General features: G+C 34.2%; 1 protein-coding gene across 3 annotated transcripts in view; it reads left to right on the top strand.

The window, feature by feature from the left end:
• Grik2 (glutamate ionotropic receptor kainate type subunit 2) overlaps positions 1 to 24329 on the top strand; it is a 700738-nt gene that overhangs the window by 254296 nt on the left and 422113 nt on the right. For all 3 annotated transcript variants that reach the window (XM_021173658.3, XM_029482440.2, XM_021173659.3), the window contains exons 6-7: positions 4227 to 4280; positions 9320 to 9493. In XM_021173658.3, the coding sequence (XP_021029317.1) occupies positions 4227 to 4280; positions 9320 to 9493 (228 nt within the window). The remainder of the gene's footprint in view (positions 1 to 4226; positions 4281 to 9319; positions 9494 to 24329) is intronic.

The raw sequence follows: 24329 nt of genomic DNA, 5'->3' as shown, positions 1-24329 counted from the left end.
TTGTTCTAAAGAATCAGTCAAATAAGCCTTTTCCTCCACCAAATTGTGTTGTGTATAGCCAACTAACACAGGATGTGCTTTGGAGTGGTGTGATGTTATTGTGTGTGTGTGTGTGTGTGTGTGTGTGTGTGTTCCTGAGATTCGTCAACTTTAGCTGCTATGGACTACCAAGGATACACCATTCAGAGCTCAACAGAAAAGTAGATGAGCTTTCAGAAAGAGTGCTTCATCTAAGAACAATTCTTGAGAAAAAACACAAAATGATAGCCTTAGCTTTACCTTGTTTTCTTAAAAATTTTAAATATTTATTCAGCCTAACTGCAGTTTTATAAAACACCAAGGAACAGAATTTGAAGCAGGCTTTTTGTCTGAAAGCTTTAAAAGTGAATGGAGGGCTTCACTTCAGGGCTGGTTAGGTTTCCTCCAAGGCAAGTTGAAGTATTTTAATCGATGGCCATGCTTTAGCAGCAGATAATTCCACATCTATTCAGATTTCTAACAGAGAATTCCCTAGGGCAGAGCCAAGACATTCTGAAGTAAAAAGTAAAAGACACTCAGGAAGACTTTCTATCATATAGAGATACCATAATCAAGGATTTCAAAGTTCAGATCAGAGAATGTGAAATAAAAACTTTCCTTCATCTTTAAGAAAATGTAAAAGGTGATGTAAATATACCCACAACAGCAAGTTATAAAATAAAATTAATATTAATGTAATTATATATTTTCCCCTTCACTTATGTTAAACATGAGCAATGTTATTTCTGACTCTAACTGGCAGAATAAATTGCTTGCAAATTACACACCTAGATGGCAAAATAACCAGCTTCATATTGCAGATTCCTAAGAGTTTTATTTTAAACAAGTAATCTTTGGTCTTCATAAAATATAATGTATGTCAAAATGTTTTATGGATTCCTAAATAATATTCATACATAGGAAAATACAGATATTTTTCCATTTATGTAGTTTGAGCTGTGGGAAGATACATTGGTGTGTAGTTAAAAAAAGATACAGAGTGAATGGATATTAAAATAATCTTTTGAGATAATAATCAACTTGTTTAACCTTTGTGAGTTTGCCAGATACATGCTTATATTTTTCTTATTTTTAAATAATACAGTTCATTGTTGAATCTTTGATACAAAATCAAAGTTTGGGAAAATGTAATGTAAAGGCATAAACTACTCCAGTTATAGTTATAGAGTTCTCTTAAAGATAGAAAGAAACCATTGCTTCACTAGAACACTCATGTCAGAAACAAGCCAGCCTTACCTCCTAATGTGTGCTGAGGTCTTATTTCTAGTACAGTTTCACATGCTGACCCAAAATTCTAGGAGTTACAATTTATGAAGGCAAAGGGAATGTTTGTTTTAGAATTCTTAGATTAATTTATAAAAGAGTAAACATCTTTGAGAATATACAATATATACTTTTATAAAATGGCATGAATACATATACAGGAAAAAGTCCAAATTGAATCCCATTAGCTTATGATGATTAGAAGGGAGTTAAGAAGCATAGTTAATACAGACCACAAGATCCTAGTCTCTGACCACTAAACATTGAACTATGCTACAGATTTAAGTGGATTTGGATTGGGTTAAGATGCTCTTGTCTTGTATTGTCTTGTCTTGTCTCAACTCATCTCATTTTGTCTTGACTCTTCTCACCCCTCCCCTCCCCTCCCCTCCCCTCCCCTCCCCTCCCCTCTCCTCTCCTCTCCTCTCTTCTCCTTCTCCTTTCCCTTCCTTTTCTTTTCTTATTTTATTTTATTTTATTTTATTTTATTTTATTTTATTTTATTTTATTTTTTAAAATCTCTTATATGGACCGGGACCACAACTGACATTTTATTATAAGGAACCACTTTCTTCTGCCAGGACTCATCATACTTTCCAGACCAGTGATGTGATTCCCATTTCTCTTACAGGTTAAACCCATTGTATTATTATTGTTTATTTGCAAGATGTTTTTTTTCTTTTTTCTTTTATCTTGGTTATTTTATTTATTTACATTTCAAATGTTATCCCCCTTCCCAGTTTCCTCTCCACAAGCCCCTTATACCCCCTACCTACCCCTTGACTCTATGAGGGTTCCTCCCACTTGCCCACCCACTGTTGCCTCAGTGCCCTAGTATTTCCCTATCCTGGGTCATCAAGCCTCCACAGGGCCAAGGGGGTCCCCTCCCAGTCATGACAGATAAGGGAATCCTCTGCTACATATCCAGCTGGAGCCATGGGTATCCCCTATGCATACTTTGCTTGGTGGTTTAGTCTTTGGGAGCTCTGGGAGGGGCTCTGGTTGGTTGATATTGTTGTTCTTCCTATGAGGTCACAAACCCCTTCAGCTCCTACAGTCCTTGTCCTAACTTCCCTCTTGGTGTCCCCACTCTCAGTCCAATGTTTGGCTGTGTACATCTGCATCTGTATTGATCAGGCTCTGACAGAGCCTCTCAGGTGACAGCCATAACAGGCTCCTGTCAGCAAGCATTTCTTGGCATTAGCAATAGTGTCTAGGTTTAGTGTCAGAAGATAGGATGGATCTCTAGGTGGGACAGTCTCTGGATGGCCTTTCCTTCAGACTCTTCTTGTCCCTTCATTTCATTTTGACAGGAGGAATTCTGGATTAATAATTTTGAGATGGGAGGGTGGACCCATCTCTCAACTGGGTATGGAATCTACAGGTTCTCTCTTCCCTTAGTTGGGTATTTTGGCTAATGTCCTCCCTGTTGGGTCCTGGGAACCTCTTGTGTCCTTGGTATTTGGGACTCGATAGTGCCTGATCCTAGTTCCCCCTTCCCCACTCATTAAGCCTAGACAGTTACTCAAATGTATTTCTCATGTGGTCACTGATTCAAATAACTTTGCTATCACATTGAGTGTCTCCAGTTCATATTTTAGTCAGGTATATACCCTAGTTTTCTGTCATTGCATGTAGTAGTTGAGCTTACTATATAAAAGTTTTAATAGAAATTAAAGTATTCAATATACTTAATTTAACTTCTGATATACTTTAGGGATATTAATACTATTTCTATTTATACAATTCATTTTTTACATATTCCTTATTTTTTATTTTCATTTTTCTTTACATTTTGAGCTAATGTATTTAGAAATAAGTATTATATTTTGCTCTCCTCAATTTACCATGGAAATGAGAAGACTCCTGCACATTTCATTGGTCAAAAACATTCTTTACTATAACATTTAATGTAAATGTTTAATAAAAAATATGCCTGTACTTTGCTTAAGATAACTAAATTGTAGAATAATTATTAATTCAAGAACTAGAAATGAGCAATTTTTAAAGGTGCATACCTGTGTTCGTTTGATTTTTGTCAATATATAATTAATTATTACATGTGTTCTAATTGTTGAAGTGCCTATTTTTCTCACTTAGTGATTCACGTTATAAATTATAAATTGTATTCAGTTTAATTGGTGAATTCCTACCTATGTCTACTAAGGTTTCTTATTAATTGCACACAAACTCTAGCTCAGAAAGTTACTTAGCAAATGATTTTTGCATAGATAGTAGTGTGGGGGAGACTATTAGATAAGAATACTTACTTTCAACTAGGAGCTCTTCCTTCAGCCTACAACTGCATGAATTTTTGGTTCTCTCTGTCAGTTATTATTCATTTCTCTTACTTTGTAAGATAAAAATGACAGGCACATTTCTCATCACTGAATATTTCAATACAAAAAGAGCTTGATCTAAAATCATTGACAGTCAAAATTGATAAGCATTGTATAAAAGGGAAAGCAAGCTCATTTTCTTCCAATCTTTGAACAAAGCTTAAAATATTCTGCTAATTACCCATACTCTTTTTAAAGTTATGATTTACATTTCCTTAATGTTACCAGTATGTCTAAGGTGCTGGGGGGGGGGGGTTGCTGTTTTGCACTATTCTTTGTAGTAGCTCTTTCTTCCAATTGCTCAATGAAGATTATAAAAAAAATGCACCACACTAGATTATTATTAGGTATATTAGAAGTATATGGAACAAACATGTTCACAGTTTCTCTAATATCAACTATTTTTTTCTTACTAATGGGTAAAGGTCAGGGTTATCCAATTTTATGTACCAGTAATAATTGAAGTTAATTGTTCATCAAATTGTACTATTTTATCATTTCATGTCATACTACAATAATATATTTCATATTATGCACACCTTCAATGTTAATCTTTTTGTACTTTTTAATTTTTTTATCTCTTAGGCATTAGCTATGGGAATGATGACAGAATACTACCACTATATATTTACGACTCTGGTAAGTAACTTATTAAAACATAAAAATAATACTGCAGATTGTATTATCATGACTTTTAAAAAGGATGGAAATGTGTTTTTTAGTGAGAAGTAATATAATGAATAACGCATTTCTACTTTGTGCTTTATCCGATTTTGATTCCACCTGGGAGGAATTATGAGAGAGAAATAATAGCTCTTGGGAGGAAGCTGATGATTTTGAAATAATAACATTTTAAATAGCAATTAAAATATTGTATGTCTGTTTTATGTGACCTCAGAATCTTTCAGAGCATAATGAATTTGAAAATTACCTTGCTAAAAACTCAACGTATTAGGCAAACACAATGATTATCTCTGCTCTTTTTGTTTGTTTTTGTTATTGTTATTGTTGTGTATTGACTAGTTTTTATGTTTGTGTTTTTGGAAATCAGAGTTTTCAAATTGTTCTTTTCATTTTCTATGTTTAATTCATAGACATTTTAGTGTTTTAAGTTAATTTGCTTATATTCGCAATTAGCAAATTGCATGTTACTTTTATATTTGTCTTTAAATACTTATATTTTCATTATTTTATTTGAAAATCTGTCCTTAATTTTTTATTAGAAATTTTCTTCATTTACATTTCAAATGCTATCACCTTTCCTTCTGTCTTTACTTTTTAATGAGTGGTGTTTACCTGGCTTCTCTTCAGTTCCCTCCCTGCGTACTTTTTTCCTCTCCTCCCTAAAGTACTCTCTATTTTTCTCTCTCCCTCTTTATCTTCCTTTTCCCTTTTTGTTCTATTGAAATGTAACCCAGGATGGCTTTAAACTTGCAATCATACCTTTCTCATGAGTGCTAGGATTATATGTGTATATAATGAGGCCATGCTTAACAATTAACAAGTCTGATGTCTTTTGTGACATACACTGCCATATTTTTCACTAATCCTTCTTTTCCCATTTTCAATTTTCAGTGTCTGTTCTGCTTTCCTTCTGCTTTTAGATTGTCATAACTTTAATGATCAATTATTAACTTTGCTTAAAAATAATGGCAAAACACATTTGTATAATATTCATGGTTTTTATAGTCCAATTCTAAATATTGTGGTATTAATATACATTCAAAACACTTATAAATAAATTTATTATTTTCCAAGTCAATTACTTTTGATTTCACTTAAAACTTTAGGCATAATAATAATAGTTATTATTAGATAATTCATAAAATTCTACTTGTTTTTTTTTTTTCCTGCAGTTTCTACAGCAGTATTGTTTTCCTATTTTATTGATGAGCAGTTCTTTGTTTAAATGTTGAACATCCTTTCCTTGCTTTGGGGGTTATTACTAAAATCCAGTTGTTCTCCACATCTTTCCCTGAGGACAATGATTTCTCCAGGCAGTGTTCTTGACACAGCAAGCATTATGTTTCTTACAAACACCAAGACTGGCTCTACTATATCACTATATCACATCTTCCTTGACAAATTTTGCAGTTTAGAAGAAACTTGGTAGTAGGAAGGAGAAGATGGAGAGGTTATATCAATTTATCATACAGGTCTACATAATTCTACTGCAATTTGATTCAACATAATTGTAAAATTTTGAGAAAAAATAAATAAAGTCTCATACTTATGAAAAGAATAAAAAATATTTTAGGATAGTAATAACACAAATTATTTTAACTCCTCTACTTCTGTAATTCCATCCCAACTTTCTCATTTTCTTTCAGCTGATTCTCCTTTATGAATTCTGTTTTGCAATAAAAATGATTTCAGGCAATCCCTAGCAAAGGATCATGTTTTATATCTTCTCTCTTGTATTTATACTCAAATTTTGAATGCCCTTGACATTATCAAATATCCTAGTCATTTTTTAAAGGCAGATGTATAAATGGATGACTTTCTTTATTTTACAAAGTACATTGTAGAGACACATTTAAGAAAAAAAAGATAGGATAAGCAAGCAAAAGTATATACATTGCATGTAATTGACACTGACACTGTGGTTATCGGGAGAGTGGGCTCTCTCTTTTTATATTGTGATTTGCTGAAGAATATAAAGCTGTTTGTAAATGCAATTGCAAAAATGAGGCATAATCTGGTAATAACAAATTAAATGAAATTTAGAAAAATCTCTTATTCAGATTCTTATAAATCTTAGGAACTTCTATTTTTTTAAATTTAGGTATTTATTTCATTTACATTTCCAATGCTATCCCAAAAGTCTCCCACACGCTCCCCCACCCACTTCCCCATCCACCCTCTCCCACTTCTTGGCCCTGGCGTTCCCCTGTACTGGGGCATATAAAGTTTGCACGACCAATGGGCCTCTTTTTCCACTGATGGCTGACTAGGCCATCTTCTGATACATATGCAGCTAGAGACACGGGCTCCGGGGGGTACTGGTTAGTTCATATTGTTGTTCTACCTATAGGTTTGCAGATCCCCCTAGCTCCTTGGGTACTTTCTCCAGCTCCTTATTGGGGGCCCTGGGATCCATCCAATAGCTGACTGTGAGCATCCACTTCTGTGTTTGCTAGGCCCCAGCATAGTCTCACAAGAGACAGCTATATCTGGGTCCTTTCAGCAAAATCTAGCTAGAGTATGCAATGGTGTCAGCGTTTGGAAGCTGATTATGTGATGGATCTTAGGAACTTTTAAATCATAAAGGGAAGCAATCTTCTAGAAGGAAGGCCATCCCTCCATATTTCTGTTATTGTTAGAGTTCTTCTTTGAAGGTTTCAGGAGCATTTATCATGCATTCTGTTTCTTTTTACCACCACCTTATCTTATAATGCCCTGCCATCTTGTATACAGGTTTCTTTTCCCTGGTCATGTCATTCTGTTTTAGTTTCTGCCTTGTGAATTTTAATTAGGACCATTAGAATGCCAGTGATTTTACAACTCCCACTGGATTTTAGCTAGTTCAGTGTTTGGTACACAACTGAATCAATCCCTTAAGATCCATCAATAGTCAATGGACCAACTGTAAGACCAGTTCCTTCTTCATGATTGGTTGTTGACAGATCTAATCTTATGCAGGCCTAGTGTAAACAGCTACAGTAGCAGAGATGATGTTTTCAATGACCACCATGCCTTAAAGTGAACATTTTTATAATTCTTCATTCTATATTCATACTTTATTCTTTTAGTTCTCTCTTCTTTTATGTTCCCTGAGACTTAGAAGAGGAGATATAAATGTCCTGTTTAGCACCAAACACTCAGTGGTCATTTATGTAGCTTGAGTAGTCAGGAGTTTCCCCATTCTGTACTGTTCACTGTCTGGAAGTGCTGCTCCAACAGTGAGATAATATATGGTAGAGAACAAAGGCACTTAGGAACACTTTTTAAAGTACATAGACAAAAGAAATTTTTTATAGCCCGCTCTAAGAGAGAGAGAGAGAGAGAGAGAGAGAGAGAGAGAGAGAGAGAGAGAGAGAGTTGAGAGGAAGTGATAACGTAGCTTTCTTTTATACTATTAACTTTCTTTCATCTTAAAATATTCAGTATGCTAAACCTCTGGATTTTGTGTACAGTGGTTTGACTCACCTTACAACTCAGATCCCATTTACTCTATGAAATATCATTTACATTATTGTTCCTCCTATCAGGCTGCAAATCCCTTCAGCTCCTTGGGTACTTTCTCTAGCTAACCAGTACCCCCAGAACTCCTTGAGACTAAACCACCAATCAAAGGAAACACATGGCGGGACTCATGTTTCTAGCTGAATATGTAGCAGAGGATGGCCTAGTCAGGATGTGGGAGTGGGTGGGTTGGGTTGGATAACTGGGGGAGCAGGGAAGGAATAGGGGATTTTCAGAGAGAAAACTAGGAAAGGGGATAACATTTGAAATGTAAATAAAGACAATATCTAATTTAAAAAAAGATTATGTCTTTTTCTTCCCAGAGTGTATTTTCTGATTTTTTTATTAAAAAATGATATAGATAGGTGTATGGACTCAAAAAAAAAGAAGGAAAAGAAAAAGAACTATCATTCATATATATATATATATATATATATATATATATATATATATATATATTGGCTTGTTTCTTTTTAACTTCACTTTTGCTTAACATTTTAACTATTTTCCTTTGGTATATATCACCATATATTAATTATTTGCATCTTGAGTAAATTATATACCATCTCTTTGATTATATCATATAAATTGAACTCTAAAGGTATAAAAATTACTCTGCAGTGCAGAATACAACTCAGGACAATGTCAGCTTCTTTCCACTGAATTTTATGCCTGTTACCTGAAAGGTATAGCAGTGCAAGGAGCAAGTAAGATGTACACAGGATCAGTGACAACCATGTGCCTTGGATCTTAGACTGTCCAGGAAGAGCTGAAAAAAGTGTTAGAAAGTGGATAGAAATCTCACCTACTGTGTGTCCATATAATGGCATTCAACTTCCTTGATAGCTTTGGTCTTGTGTCTCCTAAAAAAATTATCAGGCAGAATAAGGATTTTCATGATGTACAGATTTGAGAGGACAATAGAAAATGTTCATCATGGTTAAACTCCAGATGGCGCATATAAAACAAAGTGCAAATTTCCTATGAGCAACAATGTCAGTAATGTTAATTATTTTTTTAACCTTTCATATAGTTATTACTAGGTATAGACTTATTTCCTAACTGACTTCTCTAAGTGAAAGCAAGAAGAAGAGCAAAAGAAAACTAGAAAAAACAAAACTAGAAAACAAAACTAAAATGTGACTAAGTGGGCAAGAAGTAGGAACAAGAAAATATCATTGCATAAAATAAAAGATCAAGACATCTTTATCAAAAGAAAGATTATAGAAATAGTAAATGTATAAGAAAGGTTTATTGTTCTGTTGCTTAAATTATGATGTAATCAATACACATGTTCATGGGCAAAGTAAACACATTTTGCTTTATATAAACTTAAGAATAGTTTATTTGTATCTAGTTGATTTGCAATACTTAGCAGATATTGAGATACAGTGCTGGAGGTATCCTAACAAAGATCAGAAGTGACAAGTTCAGAATTGTAAGCTTGTTGAAAAAAATCTACTTTTGGTGACACAAGAAAATTTTTGTTTCAGGACCTCTTCGCTCTTGATGTGGAGCCCTACAGATACAGTGGCGTAAATATGACAGGGTTCAGAATACTAAATACAGAGAATACCCAAGTCTCCTCCATCATCGAGAAGTGGTCTATGGAACGGTTACAGGCACCTCCAAAACCTGACTCAGGTTTGCTGGATGGATTTATGACGGTATGAAGAACTATTTAAAAAAAATCACTTTGAGTGTTTCTAAGTACTATTTCATACATCTTTAAGCTATCTAGATGTAAACAGTAATTTGATGTTTTGATAGAAAATATATAATATCAGAATTCCTATTGTAAATGGTCCTATTAGCATTATGTGGTCAATGCTCTATAGGAATTGGGGTTTTGGAAAATAGAGCTGATGGAAAATGATGCAGTCTAAAGGCTAATGTAATAGGTAAGTTTACATTGCCTTAGGCAATTTATTCTCTGAGGGTTAAGAAATGTCTCATGAGCAAAGCTATCATGAGTTCAAACTATATACAGTCAAAAGGACAAGGCACAGATGCCAAAAAAATACATACAAGGGTTTAAACTTTTTTTTTTTTTTGGTTTTTGGTTTTTGGATTTGGTTTTTGGTTTTTGGATTTTGGTGTTTTCCAAGACAGGGTTTCTCTCTATATCTCTGGCTTTCCTAGAACACACTCTGTAGATCAGGCTGGCTTCGAACTCAGAAATCCACCTGCCTCTACCTCCCAAATGCTAGGATTAAAGGTGTGTACCACCACTGCCCAGCCTAGGATTTAAACATTTAATTAAATAACAAGAGCAAGCAAAAATAAGTAATGTGAAGAAATTAACTTCTATATGGTACACCTTGGAGAAGTATAAAAACACATTCAAGAACAATTTTGTCTTGTGAAGAAACTGAGGTCAAAAGATTCCCTTCTACTCCATTGATGAACCATGTTCTGACATTCTACCCCTTATCCACATTCTGACATTCCCCTCTTCACACATTCTGACATTCCCCTCTTCACACATTCTGACATTTCCCCCCTTATCCACATTCTGACATTTCCCCCCTTACCCATGTTCTGACATTTCCCCCTTGACCAATTTGTGATATCCCTGCCCCTTTATGTATTATTTTCTAATTGCAGAATATTCAAAGTGGTTTTGGTTTAATATGTTACAGAAAATTTCAATTATAATTTGATACATGCATATTGAATAAGTAATCAAATTATAAACACAATGAAATATATTAAACTAGTGAAAGTATTTTTTGTTATTATACTCCACAACCAGAAACAGAGATACAAACTATGCCTATTACTATTACTTACATTATTATATTGATCAGAAAAGTATAGAAAATAAATTGAAAACGACACATATGATTATAGTTCTATTATTTTGTAGATAGTAAGTATATATCGATCTCCAATAGGAACACAAATGTTATGATGTCCCATGAAAATGGAAGTGATTCAAATCCCAAGGCAAAATTAAATATAGTTTCTTCTTTAGGTGGATTGATGAATCTATTATGATCTCAAGATTAAGGCATTAACTTGAGTCCTTAGTAAAGCAACTTCTCTCTTGATGCATGGGGTCTTAAGTTGGCTGTAAGTGGGCAGACTTGACTTCTGCTAATATGGTTGATATCTCCTTTCCCTATTTAGTTGAAAGTTCACTCTCTCTGTGGTGACTTTTACTCTCCCTTCACCCTCTGTTGTTGTCCTTGATGGCCTAGGGCTGAAGGATCTGAAAAGGGATCTATAATGTTCCAGTAAGTCCATTTTCATTGACAGATGATTAAACCACACAGGGCTAGCTGAAGGTAGTTCAGAATGTCCTATCAATAAATGTTTTTGACCTCTTGAACATATAGTACATTGAGGCAATTTTGATAAATTAAAAGTAAAAAAGGAAAGTTCAAGAAGATCCCTTGGTGATACCCCTTTTTAATTTTTTAATATTTGCTCTTTAAATGTTATATGTGCTTTTATATAATGCCTATAATATGATTATTGTTCCATCTTTAGATAAGTTTTAATTTTTTTCATACCATAGGCTGGTTAATTGTCCATTTTTATGGAAGTACACACTCATGTAATAGAGAAAGTTAATGTAAGAAAATTGCAAAAGTGTTTTATGAACTAATGAATGAATGAGTAAATGAATGAATGAAATTTAGAATATTTGTCAATGCAAACTTCAGGTATGGCATTTGATGTGCAAAACAAAAGTGCTAACACCACTTGTCATAATTTGTTAGTATTTTTATCTATGGGATTGCATCCATCTATATGATTATGATAGTGTATGGAGGAAAAAATGGACAGTCTGCACAATCTGTCTCTCTTGTCCAGGTAGGATATGGTTTTACACATGAAGTCTATTAACATTAATGTGTATGTGTTGATGTTCCTATTCTAGAGTATACGGTAGGTTAATGGATCATATGTATTATTTATTTCTGCAATAAAACAAAGACGGTTAGATATGCACAGGATGAGTAATAAACAAAGGGTATATGTGAATATTAGGTACTTGTTGTAGTTCCTGTAGAAATTGAAGTATAATAGAATGTAAAAACAAAATCAAATCATGTTCTACTGCTGTAATTAATCCTACAACACAAGTAGCATCTAAAACAATATTTACAATATTGTGAATCAACCATAATAGAGTTGACCATAGTAGATGAATCAAATCAGCCAATTCCCACCATTGGACTGAGAAAAAAGAAGTCTTTATAAACTGATGGTTATCTGTACCATGAATCTCTTTTATACCCATAGATGAGCTATCAACAAAATAAATATTACCTGTGAAATATGAGAAGGTTGGTTAATTTTTGTAATCACTGATTGACTGTGTACCAGAAAATCCCATGGTTTATCAGATGGATGATGATTTCCTATGCTTACATAGTAATCTGAAAATGAAATTTGAAAACCCATAGAGTTCTGCAATGCTAAAAAAGACTGTTGTTAATTAAAGTCAATATAATACAGCAAGAATCAAACCCTTATCATTGTTGACATCAGGTCTCCCCAAGAACTCCAAATTGAACAAGAGTAAGGTAAACAGTATTTTATGGCCCTTATCATGTAAATAAGTTCATCCCAGAGAATTTTGCTATTGTGCTCTAACACCAGTAGGAGAAAATTTAGTGGGGCAAATAAGTATGTGTAAAGGAAGGCAAGGATCCACAACATACACAAATGACTCCTTTATTCTGGAGTAAAGTAGGTCTAATTCTTCTTTTGCCTTTCAAGATAATCTGCAAGGACTATTTGATACTGTCTCTCCTTCTAGAGTTTTAAATCAGCTTGTTAAGGCATAACGAGGTATTCCTAATGTAGGTCATCGCCAATTAACATTCCCTAGTAAACTTCTGAAAGTTAAGTATTTTTAAATTGTTTTGTTTACTGGAATTTTATGTGTGTACTCACATGCCTGCATACATGTGTGCATGCATGTGTGTGTTTGTGTGTGTGTGTGTGTTAAAATCTGCTCTACCTACTACTTGTCTCAAATATTGCACAATATCTGGTTTTGTACCATTTTCAGGTGCAAGAATAAGTCCCCTTTTATGTAGCATATCTTGAGTCATAATTTTTGGATTGTAGCTCTTCATCTTTAGAAGTGGCTAGCAGGATATCATCCATATAATGAACAATATGAGTCAAACTTATTTGAGGTAGAAAAGGTCTATATCAAAGACTCTAAAACCTTTCCTACATAGTATTGAAATATAGTAGGAGAGTTTTCATACCTTATGCTAATATAGTCCATCATTGCTGATGTTCTTTAAGATTTGCTGTGGGAAAAGAAAGGTAAAATATAATTTATCACTAGGATAAAGATGAATAGTACAAAAGTAATCTTTTAAATCTTAAACTATTAAAGGCTAAACAAACATAAATAAACCTGGCTGTAAAACTCCTATTGGCCACATGGTGGCATTAACATTCTGTAAGTCAATCAACAATCTCCATCTACCAAATTTCTTTTTAATTACAAAAAATAGGAAAACTCTAGGATGAAAAATAGAGTCCTATATGCCCTTTCTTCAACTTCTCACTGAATAACTGGTGAAGGGTTTTTTCTTAAAAAAAAAAAAAAGTGCCATTGAGGCATCCAGACAACCTCATTAGATTCCTAGGTAATTTTTAAAGGTAGAATTTTTCAATGTCTTCTATGAAAATCCAAATTCATATTTCTGGTTTGGTCTTTGTGGGAATATAGGTTCAATAATATCTTGCAACTTTTTCCTAGTCCTCTCCTTTTTTGACATCCTGTTCTTCTCAATGAACTTGTGAAGAGGTGGGGATATAGAGCTCTGCATTAACTTGTAGAAATTCCCTTACCCAAAGATTTATTGGAACATTGGTAGCATGAGGCCAAAATGGACTGTTACTGTGCCTTTCTACTCTATGCATTACAATTTTGTAGTACTTTGTATTCTTAGAACTCACAGTTCCCAACCCTATTAGGGTTGAATTTACTTCATAGCAGGCCATTTTGAGGGTCATTCTTCTATTGTTATAATAGAGACTTAAGCTCCAGAATCACTCAATCCTGTAAAAAATTTCCTCTCATTTAAAAATCCAACAATGGTTTATTACATTCCTTTAATAAAGTACTTAAAGCTGCAGCTTTATCTGTACTAACAAATACTTCCTCGTGAAGCACATTTCTTGTGAAGTGGCTACATAAAGCAAAAATGATAATTGTGCAATTTTTTATCCTGCTTTAAATTGCTAATCAGTGGGCACAGTAATCATGACTGCTGTTTTTCCTATATAATCTTCATTAATGACTCCTGTATGAACAATTCTTTTCATAGATAACCTACTGAGACCAAATAAAAGTCAACTGTTCCAGGCAGTATAGGTCCCCAATATCCTGTATGTAACTTAAAAAGACATTGAAGATGGGAAATGACAATATCGTTAGGAAAAGGAATATCAATAGTAGCACTGCCTTGAGTCAGAAATTATAATAAAAGATTAGATTGATTTGTAATCAGAAGGTGGCACAAATGTTATTGTTATTGGATTTAAACGCTCTTATTTTATAGGGCTTGGGGAGGCAGGCAATCGTTTTCCTAGTTGTTGACTGGTATTGTTATTGTTGCTAGGCAATGAATTGCCTGCCTTATCATATTTAGATTGGCATTCCTTAGCTCAATATTTTCCTTTCTTGAATTTAGGGCATAAGCCAGGATCTCACTGATTCTGACTATTCATTTGCTATAGGAGATATTTTCAAAGTTTCTTTGGGGCCAAATCAGCTACAATTGAAACAATTTGCTGACATGTATCTTTGAACAGCTCTGTTTGTTGGTCTCCATATTTCTACAAAATTTCATACAATCTATAATACTCCCTCCCTTACTTCCTCTCTCCCTCTCCCTCCCTCTCCCTCTGTCTCTGTCTTTCTCTGTCTCTCTCTCTCTCTCTTTCTCTCTCTGTCTCTCTGTCTCTCTCTCTCACATCTGACTATTTCTTGGCAATAATTTCATTGATATTATCAAAAGCCAGCTGTTTTAATAATAACTACTGGCTTTATTTCCCCTTTTACTTGTTCCTTAGTACCATAGTTGAATCTTTCTATGAAATTAGCATAAGGCTCAAAGAGTCCTTATATAATTTTAATATAACTACACTCAAAGTCAGATCCTTTATCAAGGTTCATCCAAGTATATATAGCTATATCTATAACATGCATGAGGGCTGTAGGATGTATATTATGCAACTGATAATCTATTGATACCCATAAACCATTACCTGTCAGCATTTCATATGTGACATTTCCAGGACCATTCCTAGTCTTTTGAACTTTTTTATGGGCTACATTTTCACTGAAGAAATTGGGAAGGACTAAGAACCATATGAGCAATTACATAAAAATTAAATAGCAAACCTTGGACATTATTGCTACAACCAAAAAACAAACAAACAAACAAACAAACAAACAAACAAACAAACAAATGTTTATAGCAATATGGAACAGTCTTGCATAGGAATCAAAAACCTTTATAAAATATTTCATTATATTCATGTCTAATGTCAATAAACATTTTTATTTCATTGAAATTGCATTGGAAACACCAAGCTTATGAGGCTGAGGAAGAGTTGGTAAATGCATTACTTTTCTCTGTTGTGTCCTCATTTATCTAGGTTATAAAGTTAGCCTTTCCATAGGTCCTTCTAAGCCTTCATCAAAACATTGAGAAGATTCTACATTATATTAACTATCAAGTTCCCCACCCCATGCTTCAGGATCATCTTATTTAGGCAAGGGAAACTACATATCTAAAGAGGACTTCAGTCAGAAGGCTGAGGGATTCATCAATAACATAATTGTCAGTGGCACTGTTTTTACTTTTCATTATGCCTGATTAGAGAAAAATCTTTTTTGCATTATTTAACTTTTTTAAGGTTTGATCATATCATCCAGTTTATTGTCATTCAAGAAATGTAGCCATTTCTTCCTTGCAATTAATACCATCCTTGTCTTCCTTCTGTACCTTGATAATAGTCCAAAACAATACCCAGGTGACCCAAATTTTAATAAGTACCTCTCCTCCCTTGTTCATATGCCTTCTCAGTATTATTTTAGACTCTACCCCACGGTCTTTATCTAAATGTTCTTCTTCTGGAAATAAGGGATTATAATAATAAGCATTCTAATTTTGATTTTAATGCTGTGCTCCGCCTTTTAAAGAGAGATGCACTAGCTAAACATAAGGCAAAATTTTTCCTGGTTTCTGTCCCACTAGTTTCATTTACCTCCTTCAACAAGGGTTCCCACTCTCATGTCTCATAGTTGGCTTCAGGTCCCTGGTCAGGTGACACGTGCCACTTCTCTAAGGGTGGTGGAACCTGAGAAATGAAGCTCATAAATGAGGCAAAGTCATACAATAGTCAAAAATATTCTGTGACTCAGATAGTTTATATTCTGAGGGTTAATAAAGATCACATGAGGAAAGATCTCTTGAGTTCACGATATATACAAACACTAGAAGAAGCCACATGCAGGAACAATACATTTCAAGAACAACTCTCTGTTTTGAAGAATCCAAGGTCCAAAGACTCTTTGTCTTGTTTTCTTGGAGTGTTCACAAAGCACTAAGAATTCTCCTCAGACATCTTAATTACTGGATTCTGGTCTAAAATTAAGTGTCATATTCCCACTCTCATTAACACCAAAATAACACCAAAAGCATAGAGGGATCACTCACTAACTTTGGGGATATCATTATATTCATTTTGTACTGTATGTAGAACAAACTATTAACTAGATGGGATGCTCATATCAATGCTCTTTATATCCTGTCTTTTGACTTGATAGTTTTTAATATAATATGTCATGTAAATTTTTATGTAACAAAAAACCTACCTCAATCTCACACATTCTAAGATTCATGACTAGTCAATACTCATATTCATATTCAAATCCTAGAAAATATAATATGAATAAACTTTGAGAGAGTCCAATCTTAGGCAAAATTTTTGTTGATACAGATGCTATGATGAATATCTAATATGGCAATAATCATTTAAATTGTTTTAATTACAATGTTAAGTAATACAGACCACAAAACCAGATAGGCTTCAAAAAGTATTATTTAATTTCTTTTATATACTCTATCAAAGATACTGTTCTTTCACTGAGCAAACAGCACAAAAATAAATGTAGATATTTGTACTTAATTTTCTTTCTATTGTCTTTGGCAAATTGATAAATACTTGAGATCACACATACCAGTCAGATTAGTTACAAACTTTGTCTTTTTTTTTTCTCAGCAGCCAAATATTACTGATCGTCTATAGGCTTTGGAGAATTTTTGCCAAACATTTATGAGTTCTGTATGCTTGATATACTCTCATTGAATGTATTTATATAACAAATTATAGTTATGACTTAAAAATATCCAAAACTTGCTATAGCCACATTTCATAGATCATTACCAATTGCTTTTTATGAGTATTAAACTAAAGATAAAATTTATACACATGCTGTATATTTATATCTACAAAATCATTTTCTATTGTAATGGTATGTTTCCATTAATTACTTCAATGGGCATTCAAAGTATGCTTGCAAACAAAGCAAAGAGAAATTGAATTTTCCCAAATTACAATATTTGGCAAACATAATTCACATGGAGTAATGTATAAGTAGTTATTATTTAAACACAAAAAGTATAATATTGCAAAATGTTTTTTTGTTCGAATCATAAAATAATTTCTAGAACTTAAAAACCCTTTTACTTTTAATCTTAAGAAAATACTGTGAGGGAATTTTTACTCCTGTAAACAAAGCAACAGTTGAGTGATTCTAGTCATTTGATTTTGATATAAAATAAATTTGAGATTGTTTATCAGAAGAAACATACTTAAATAACTTAAGATCAAAGTATTTTCAGGATCCTTCCAGCAAAATCTTTCTGGCATATGCAATAATGTCTGCGTTTGGTGGCTGATTATGGGATGGATCCCCAGATGGGGCAATCTCTGGATGGTCTATTTTTTCTTCTTAACTCCAAATTTTGTCTCTGTAACTACTTCCATGGGTATTTTGTTCCCCATTCTAAGAAAGTATGAAATATCCACACTTTGGTCTTCCTTCTTGAGTTTCACATGTTTTGCAAATTGTATCTTGGGTATTTATAAGTTTCTGGGCTAATATCCACTTATCATGTGAGTTCTTTTGTGATTGGGTTACCTCACTCAGGATGATAACCTCCAGATACATCCATTTGCCTAGGAATTTCATAAATTCATTGTTTTTAATAGCTGAGTAGTACTCCATTGGGTAAATGTCCCACATTTTCTGTATCCATTCCTCTGTTGGTTGAGGGACATCTGGGTTCTTTTCAGCTTCTGGCTATTATAAATAAGGTAGCTATGAACATAGTGGAGCATGTGTTCTTCTTACCAGTTGGAACATCTTCTGGATATATGCCCAGGAGAGGTATTACTGGATTCTCCAGTAGTACTATGTCCAATTTTCTGAGGAACCACCAGACTGATTTCCAGAGTGGTTGTACAAGCTTGCAATCCCACAAACAATGGAGGAGTGTTACTCTTTCTCCACATCCTCACCAGCATCTTCTGTCACCTGAATTTTTTATCTTAGCCATGCTGACTGGTGTGAGGTAGAATCTCAGGGTTGTTTTGATTTGCATTTCCCTGATGCCTCAGTACAGGGGAAAGCCAGGGCCAAGACGTGGGAGTGGGTGGGGAGGGGAGCAGGGCGGGGTGGGGGAGAGTATAGGGGACTTTCAGGATGGCATTTGAAATGTAAATGAATAAAAAATAGAAAAATAAATCAAAGTATTCTCCTCCAAAGTATTGCCAGATTTAAAATGAACTCTAACATCAAAAAGTCACAACTATTCAATTTTGAAGATCAACTATTATTTTGAAGATCATAAATAAAAATTTGGGGACTGAACGTAATGCTATTATAACAATTAAATTATAAACTATTTTAAGTTTATGTTACAATTGTGTGTATTAGTATATGTTCTGGATTTTTATGATCTTTGAAAATTTATTCATTTTTATTCTTTTAATCCTTTCTTACAGTCCAGACTTTATCCCCTTCCTGCTCTGCCCCCATCCCACCCCACACTGTTCCCTATCCCATACCTCCTCCTTCCCCCTCCCCTATCCTACCTCCAATAGGATGTTCCCACCTCTTACATCCCCCTCCCCTCCAGGCCTCTCTTCTCCCTGGGGCCTCAAGTCTCTAAGACCTTAGGTGAATCTTCTCTCACTGAGGCCAGACCAGGCAGTCCTCTGCTACACACACACACACACATATATATATATATATATGTGTGTGTGTGTGTGTGTCTCGGAGGCCTCATATCATCTTTTGCATACTGACTGGTTGGTGGCTCAGTGTCTGAGAGATCACAAGTGTCCAGGTTGAGACTGCTGATCTTCCCATGGGGCCACATTGTAAAATAGATATTAACATTTATGTTTGGAAACTATTTTTGAATTATTTTAATAAAGCTGGTTAGAAGACTTAACTACAGTCATAGCACTGTTTTATTCTGAGAAATCATGCTTGTCGTTCCAGAATTAGTAAATCAATTTCTACATGGGAATCACAACATTTTCCAATGTTATCAAATAATGCCTGTATCATGTGGTACCTGAAATGAGCAGTGTATATGTGTGGATGATTACTAAACAGATAAATAAAGGAGAAAGTGTATTGATTTCTCTTCTACAGAGGCAGAGTTGCCTGAAGACTTAATTTTCCAGAACATGAGAAGGAAGTGTTGGGAAGAACATATGCTTATATTCTCTTCATACCCGGAGTCCCTTCTCAGTCTGTCTGATCTTTTGAATTTGCAAGTGACTCTCTGGGAGTGAGTACAGGGTAGAATTGAAATGCTCTGCAGAGAAAATATCTGATTTACTGAAAATTCTAGGAATTATATCAGGAAATAGAATTTGAAGACATTTTAATGTAACAAATATTTTTTGATAGAGTCCTGAGGTACTTTGCAAGTGGCATATTAAATTAGGAGAATGTGTAAAATTCTTCCATGTAATTCATAATTACCTCTTCATCCATGTGTTTTGAGTCCTTGGTAATGTCAGGATTGATGAGGCCTGTCAGGTAATATCCTTAATGTAAGCATTGTATCACCATAGAATATTTTGAAAGTAGGTATAATGTTTATTATCAAAGGTTTTGTTTTTCCCAAGGTTGATACAGGCTGTTTTTTCCATAATATTCATGTTGCAACATTGATAAATATATAAATACATGAAATAATTCTATTGTTATAAAATTTAAAAAAATACAAATTTGTGGATGCTGAAGATCAAATCCAGTGTCTTATGATTACTAGGCAAGTACTCTATTATATCCATACCCAAAAGGTTTTAATTATACAACAGCAGTTATTCATATAAAATACTTTCTATTTTTATAAAAAATATCTCTGTGTTAGAGATGGATTAAAGTCTGTACTAATACTTGTTCTCTCAAGCATTTTTTTTTATAGTAAGTCATTATACATGTAGGAGAGGAAAGCAGCTCTCAGTTTCCTCCAGAATGAATAGAGCCAGGAAATTAAGATGACATGAATCAGAAAAGAGAAGAATTATAGCCTGACAATATGGCATTGGCAACCTTCCCTCATGAGATCACACTGTTTATGTATTTCTTTTTATCCCCCTGCACCCCCTACCCCCATGACTCCATGAAAATAGAATTATCAGCAAAGTTCTTATTTCTTGAAACAAGGCCTGTCATTATCAGTATCATAGTCATTTGCCACCTCGTAAGATCATAATGTTAGAGTTCTACATTCTTTATGTCAGAACTATAAAAGGAAACAATAAATTGGATTCACACTTTTATCTTCTGGATGAGTTAGCATCTTAATTACCATCCTAGGATAACTATTATTTATCTAAATTACTATTGAAAGCAAGACTACTTCTGCAGTTCTAATTTCTTCCAGTATAAGCACTGGTCTTGTCATTGATAGGTATGACCACATATTAGAATCTAGGAATTTCTCAGATTCCTAGACATGAGCTCTAACAGTACTCTGTCTGTTTCATTCTCTGTTGAAAGATCACAATTTTTTGTGCTTATGCAATTGTGGAAGTTGCTTCCTACAAAATCATCATGGTCCTTCACTGTGTAATTAGCTGTCATTTCCCTCAGTGTTCTGTCCAGCTACCTTCTAGAATTGAAGAATTATCCTCAATTGAAAATTCTCTTTGAGCAGTTACTATAGGTTAGAAACACATTGATTAAGGATAGTTTTATAATTATTTATTTGTTGTATTTATAGTAATTTCATTCAATAGAACTAAATCCTGTGGAAACATTTTGATTAAAGTTTGAATCGTCTAGATACAACTTAAAAAATCCACACAATAATCCCAGTTTGCCCACAAATACTAGTGAGAATGCCATGGCTCACTCAATGATATAATTATCAAAGGATACTTTTCTTCCCACACTTACTTCAAGTATCAAAACATGCTCTTACGTTACCATACATTTCAGATGATCTAGTTGCCTTTCTTTTGAGTTAGTTGAATGCTCCAGACACTTTGTAAATATAATCTTTTCTTTATGCACTTTACATATGATTAACTATGCAAACCTTTTGAAAAAAAATCCTTTTCCTTTGCTTTAGAACATATCATATAGTCATCTGTCTGAATATTTAGAATAAAGACAATTCTCTGCTTTGATCACAAAGAAACATAAGTAGCCTGAAGTAGCCTGATGTGCTGTCGACTTGACACACAAACTAAAGTTAGGTGAAAGGAGGAAACCTCATTGTGACAAATTTAACTCTAATGCTTCCGTTTGTTTTCATATTCTTTTCCAACAGATTAAGGGAGTCAGTTTGAGGTACAGAAACTAGATAATGTCACCACTGAGGTCCAAGTATTTAGCTCATTTGGTGCAGAAACTTCTGTGAATGTTTACCAGAGTGGTGAGTTTGAGTTCAAATTTAAATGGATTCTAAAAACCATTTTGTTAACAGCAAGCCAAGACATTTTTGATAGGTTATTTCACCATTGGTGAAATAAGCCAATTTAAGACAGATTATAATGTATTAAAGGCAGGTTTACGAGGAAGCTGTTTTTGGTTGCATTCACTGGCCCCAAGAATTGTGACCAAGGGAGTTGCCATGGACAGAGAAAGAGAAAAGACCAACTAGGGGGTGAAGAGAGAATGAGAGAAAGGACCCATGCAGAAAGAAAGGAGAGGAGAGGGGAGGGGAGGGGAGAAAAGAGAGGGGAGTAGAGGGGAAAGGAAGGGGTGGGAAGGGGAGGGGAGGGGAGGGGAGGGAGAGAAGGAAAATATCTTGATTATATAGGGAAAAGACTTTGGGGGGAAGGAAAGCCCACCCTCTCTGGGCTGGAAAGTTTAGGGTTGGTGGTGTCAAGGAATGCCAGGAAGGGACTGAGGGATGCTGGGAGAAGCTGGAGGCCAGGTTTATGTAAAATATGCACCTCAGTCTCTTGTTCCAGGGTTTGAAACCAAATGATTTTTAAATTCCTTTTATTATTTATGTCTTAAAGATAAGCATTTCCTCCCCATGACTCACAGCATTAAATTAACTGCACATAGGCCAGCCAGTCAGCACCCTGTACCAAATTTTGAGAATGTAGAGACAGAAAAAAGAGAAAACACAAAAATAACACTACACAAGAAGACAAGTTTATTTTTCACTAGAACTGTTACCTCCCCTTGCTTATGCCTACTCGTTTTAGCTAGATGTAGCTGTCTTTCTTCAATGTAATAAGAATTAAGATTAAAGTTCCCAATTAAACTGTTTGCAAGGATTTTCTGTAAGTGACTATTTTGTAATCAGCAATGGCATTTTGAAACATGTGACTAATCTCATGTGCACAAAACTCCAGAAAATAAATGTTTAAAAGTAACAAATAATAATTTTTTTTTTTTTTTTTTTTTTTTTTTTTTTTTTTTGGTTTTTCGAGACAGGGTTTCTCTGTGTAGCCCTGGCTGTCCTGGAGCTCACTTTGTAGACCAGGCTGGCCTTGAACTCAGAAATCCGCCTGCCTCTGCCTCCCAAGTGCTGGGATTAAAGGCGTGCGCCACCACGCCCGGCTACAAATAATAATTTAATTATACTTTTCTAAAACAATTTAATATGTTTGGCAAGAAAATGTTAGTATGAATGTGCAATGTGAAAAACTTGAAATAGTAGAAGACTTCATCTCCCATCTTTGTTGGCACATTTTAACTCTGATTGTTGACAGTCTTGCAATTGTGTGCTTCCTTTAACCTGATTCCATTCTTTCAACAATTTATTTTATAGAAATGTATTGTTTTCCATGATATTAAAAACAAAAAACAATCAAGGATAACAAAAATATTACAACAAATTTAATATATAGTTAATGTCTTTTATTTGGGATTGCTTAGCACAAATGGCTTATATTCTACAAAATAAGACAAAGGGTCCTACTAGGCAATAGCAAATCAGTAGACCTGGAAATAAGGAGCCATGCAACAGAAAACAAGCAAAATACCCTGAATAGTTAATCTTTGGTGTCTTAGGGTTTCTGTTTCTTCAATGAAACACTATGACTGACACAGCAAGTTGGGAAGAAAAGGTTTATTTGGCTGACACTTCCACATCACTGAAAATCATCAAGGGAACTCAGGACAGGAAATCAAACAGGATAGGAACCTGGATTCCAGGTGCTGATGCAAGGCCTAGGAAGGGTGCTACTTATAGGCTTGCTCCCTATGGATTGCTCAGCCTGCTTTCAAGAACCTAAGACCATCAGTCCAGTGATGACACCATCTACAATGGGCTGGATCATTCTCCTTAAATCACTAATTAGAAAAATGCCTTGCAGGTAGATAATATGGAGGCATTTTCTCATTTGAGGTTCCCTCTGTTCAGCTAACTCTAATTTGTGTGTCAAGTTGACATAAGACTAGCCAGCACATCATTGTCTTCATTCTAATTATTCAGACAGATTATAATATGTTATATTCAGAAAGCAAATCCAAAATGAAACACAAACAAATGAAATAATAATAATAAAAAAACCCAACTATTCCTTTGACTGTATCTAGTTCTTTAAATGTTGGGTACAATCATGTAGAGTAAGTGACTCCATTTGGGGTAGCCTGTGCACTGAGGCTTTTTGGAAGACATCATTTTGAATTTTGACCAGAAACTTTGCCACAAAAAGTTTTGTTCCAGGCATTTTCTAACTTCTTACATTTTTGTTAGAAATAAATAATATTTTAAAGACTTATTAACACACATTTTATAACTGTTGGTTTTATTCTTATCATCATAACAAGAAAAAGACCTTGAAGTCAGCAATACCGTCAAACATGACAGAAAATTTGTACAAGATATTTTATAGTGTGTAATGAAGTGATAAACATAGCCTTCCTTCATTATCCTTAGAGAAGATTGATTTAGTGACATGAAATGTGTAGCATGAAGAAGAGAGCAGAAATATATCTTCATGTTACAATCTATT

The sequence above is a fragment of the Mus caroli genome, unplaced genomic scaffold (assembly GCF_978045245.1).
Source record: "Mus caroli unplaced genomic scaffold, Mus_caroli_1 scaffold_9, whole genome shotgun sequence".
NCBI lineage: Eukaryota > Metazoa > Chordata > Mammalia > Rodentia > Muridae > Mus > Mus caroli.
Note: the sequence above shows the minus strand (reverse complement) of the source record. Positions and strands in the feature narration are given on the sequence as shown.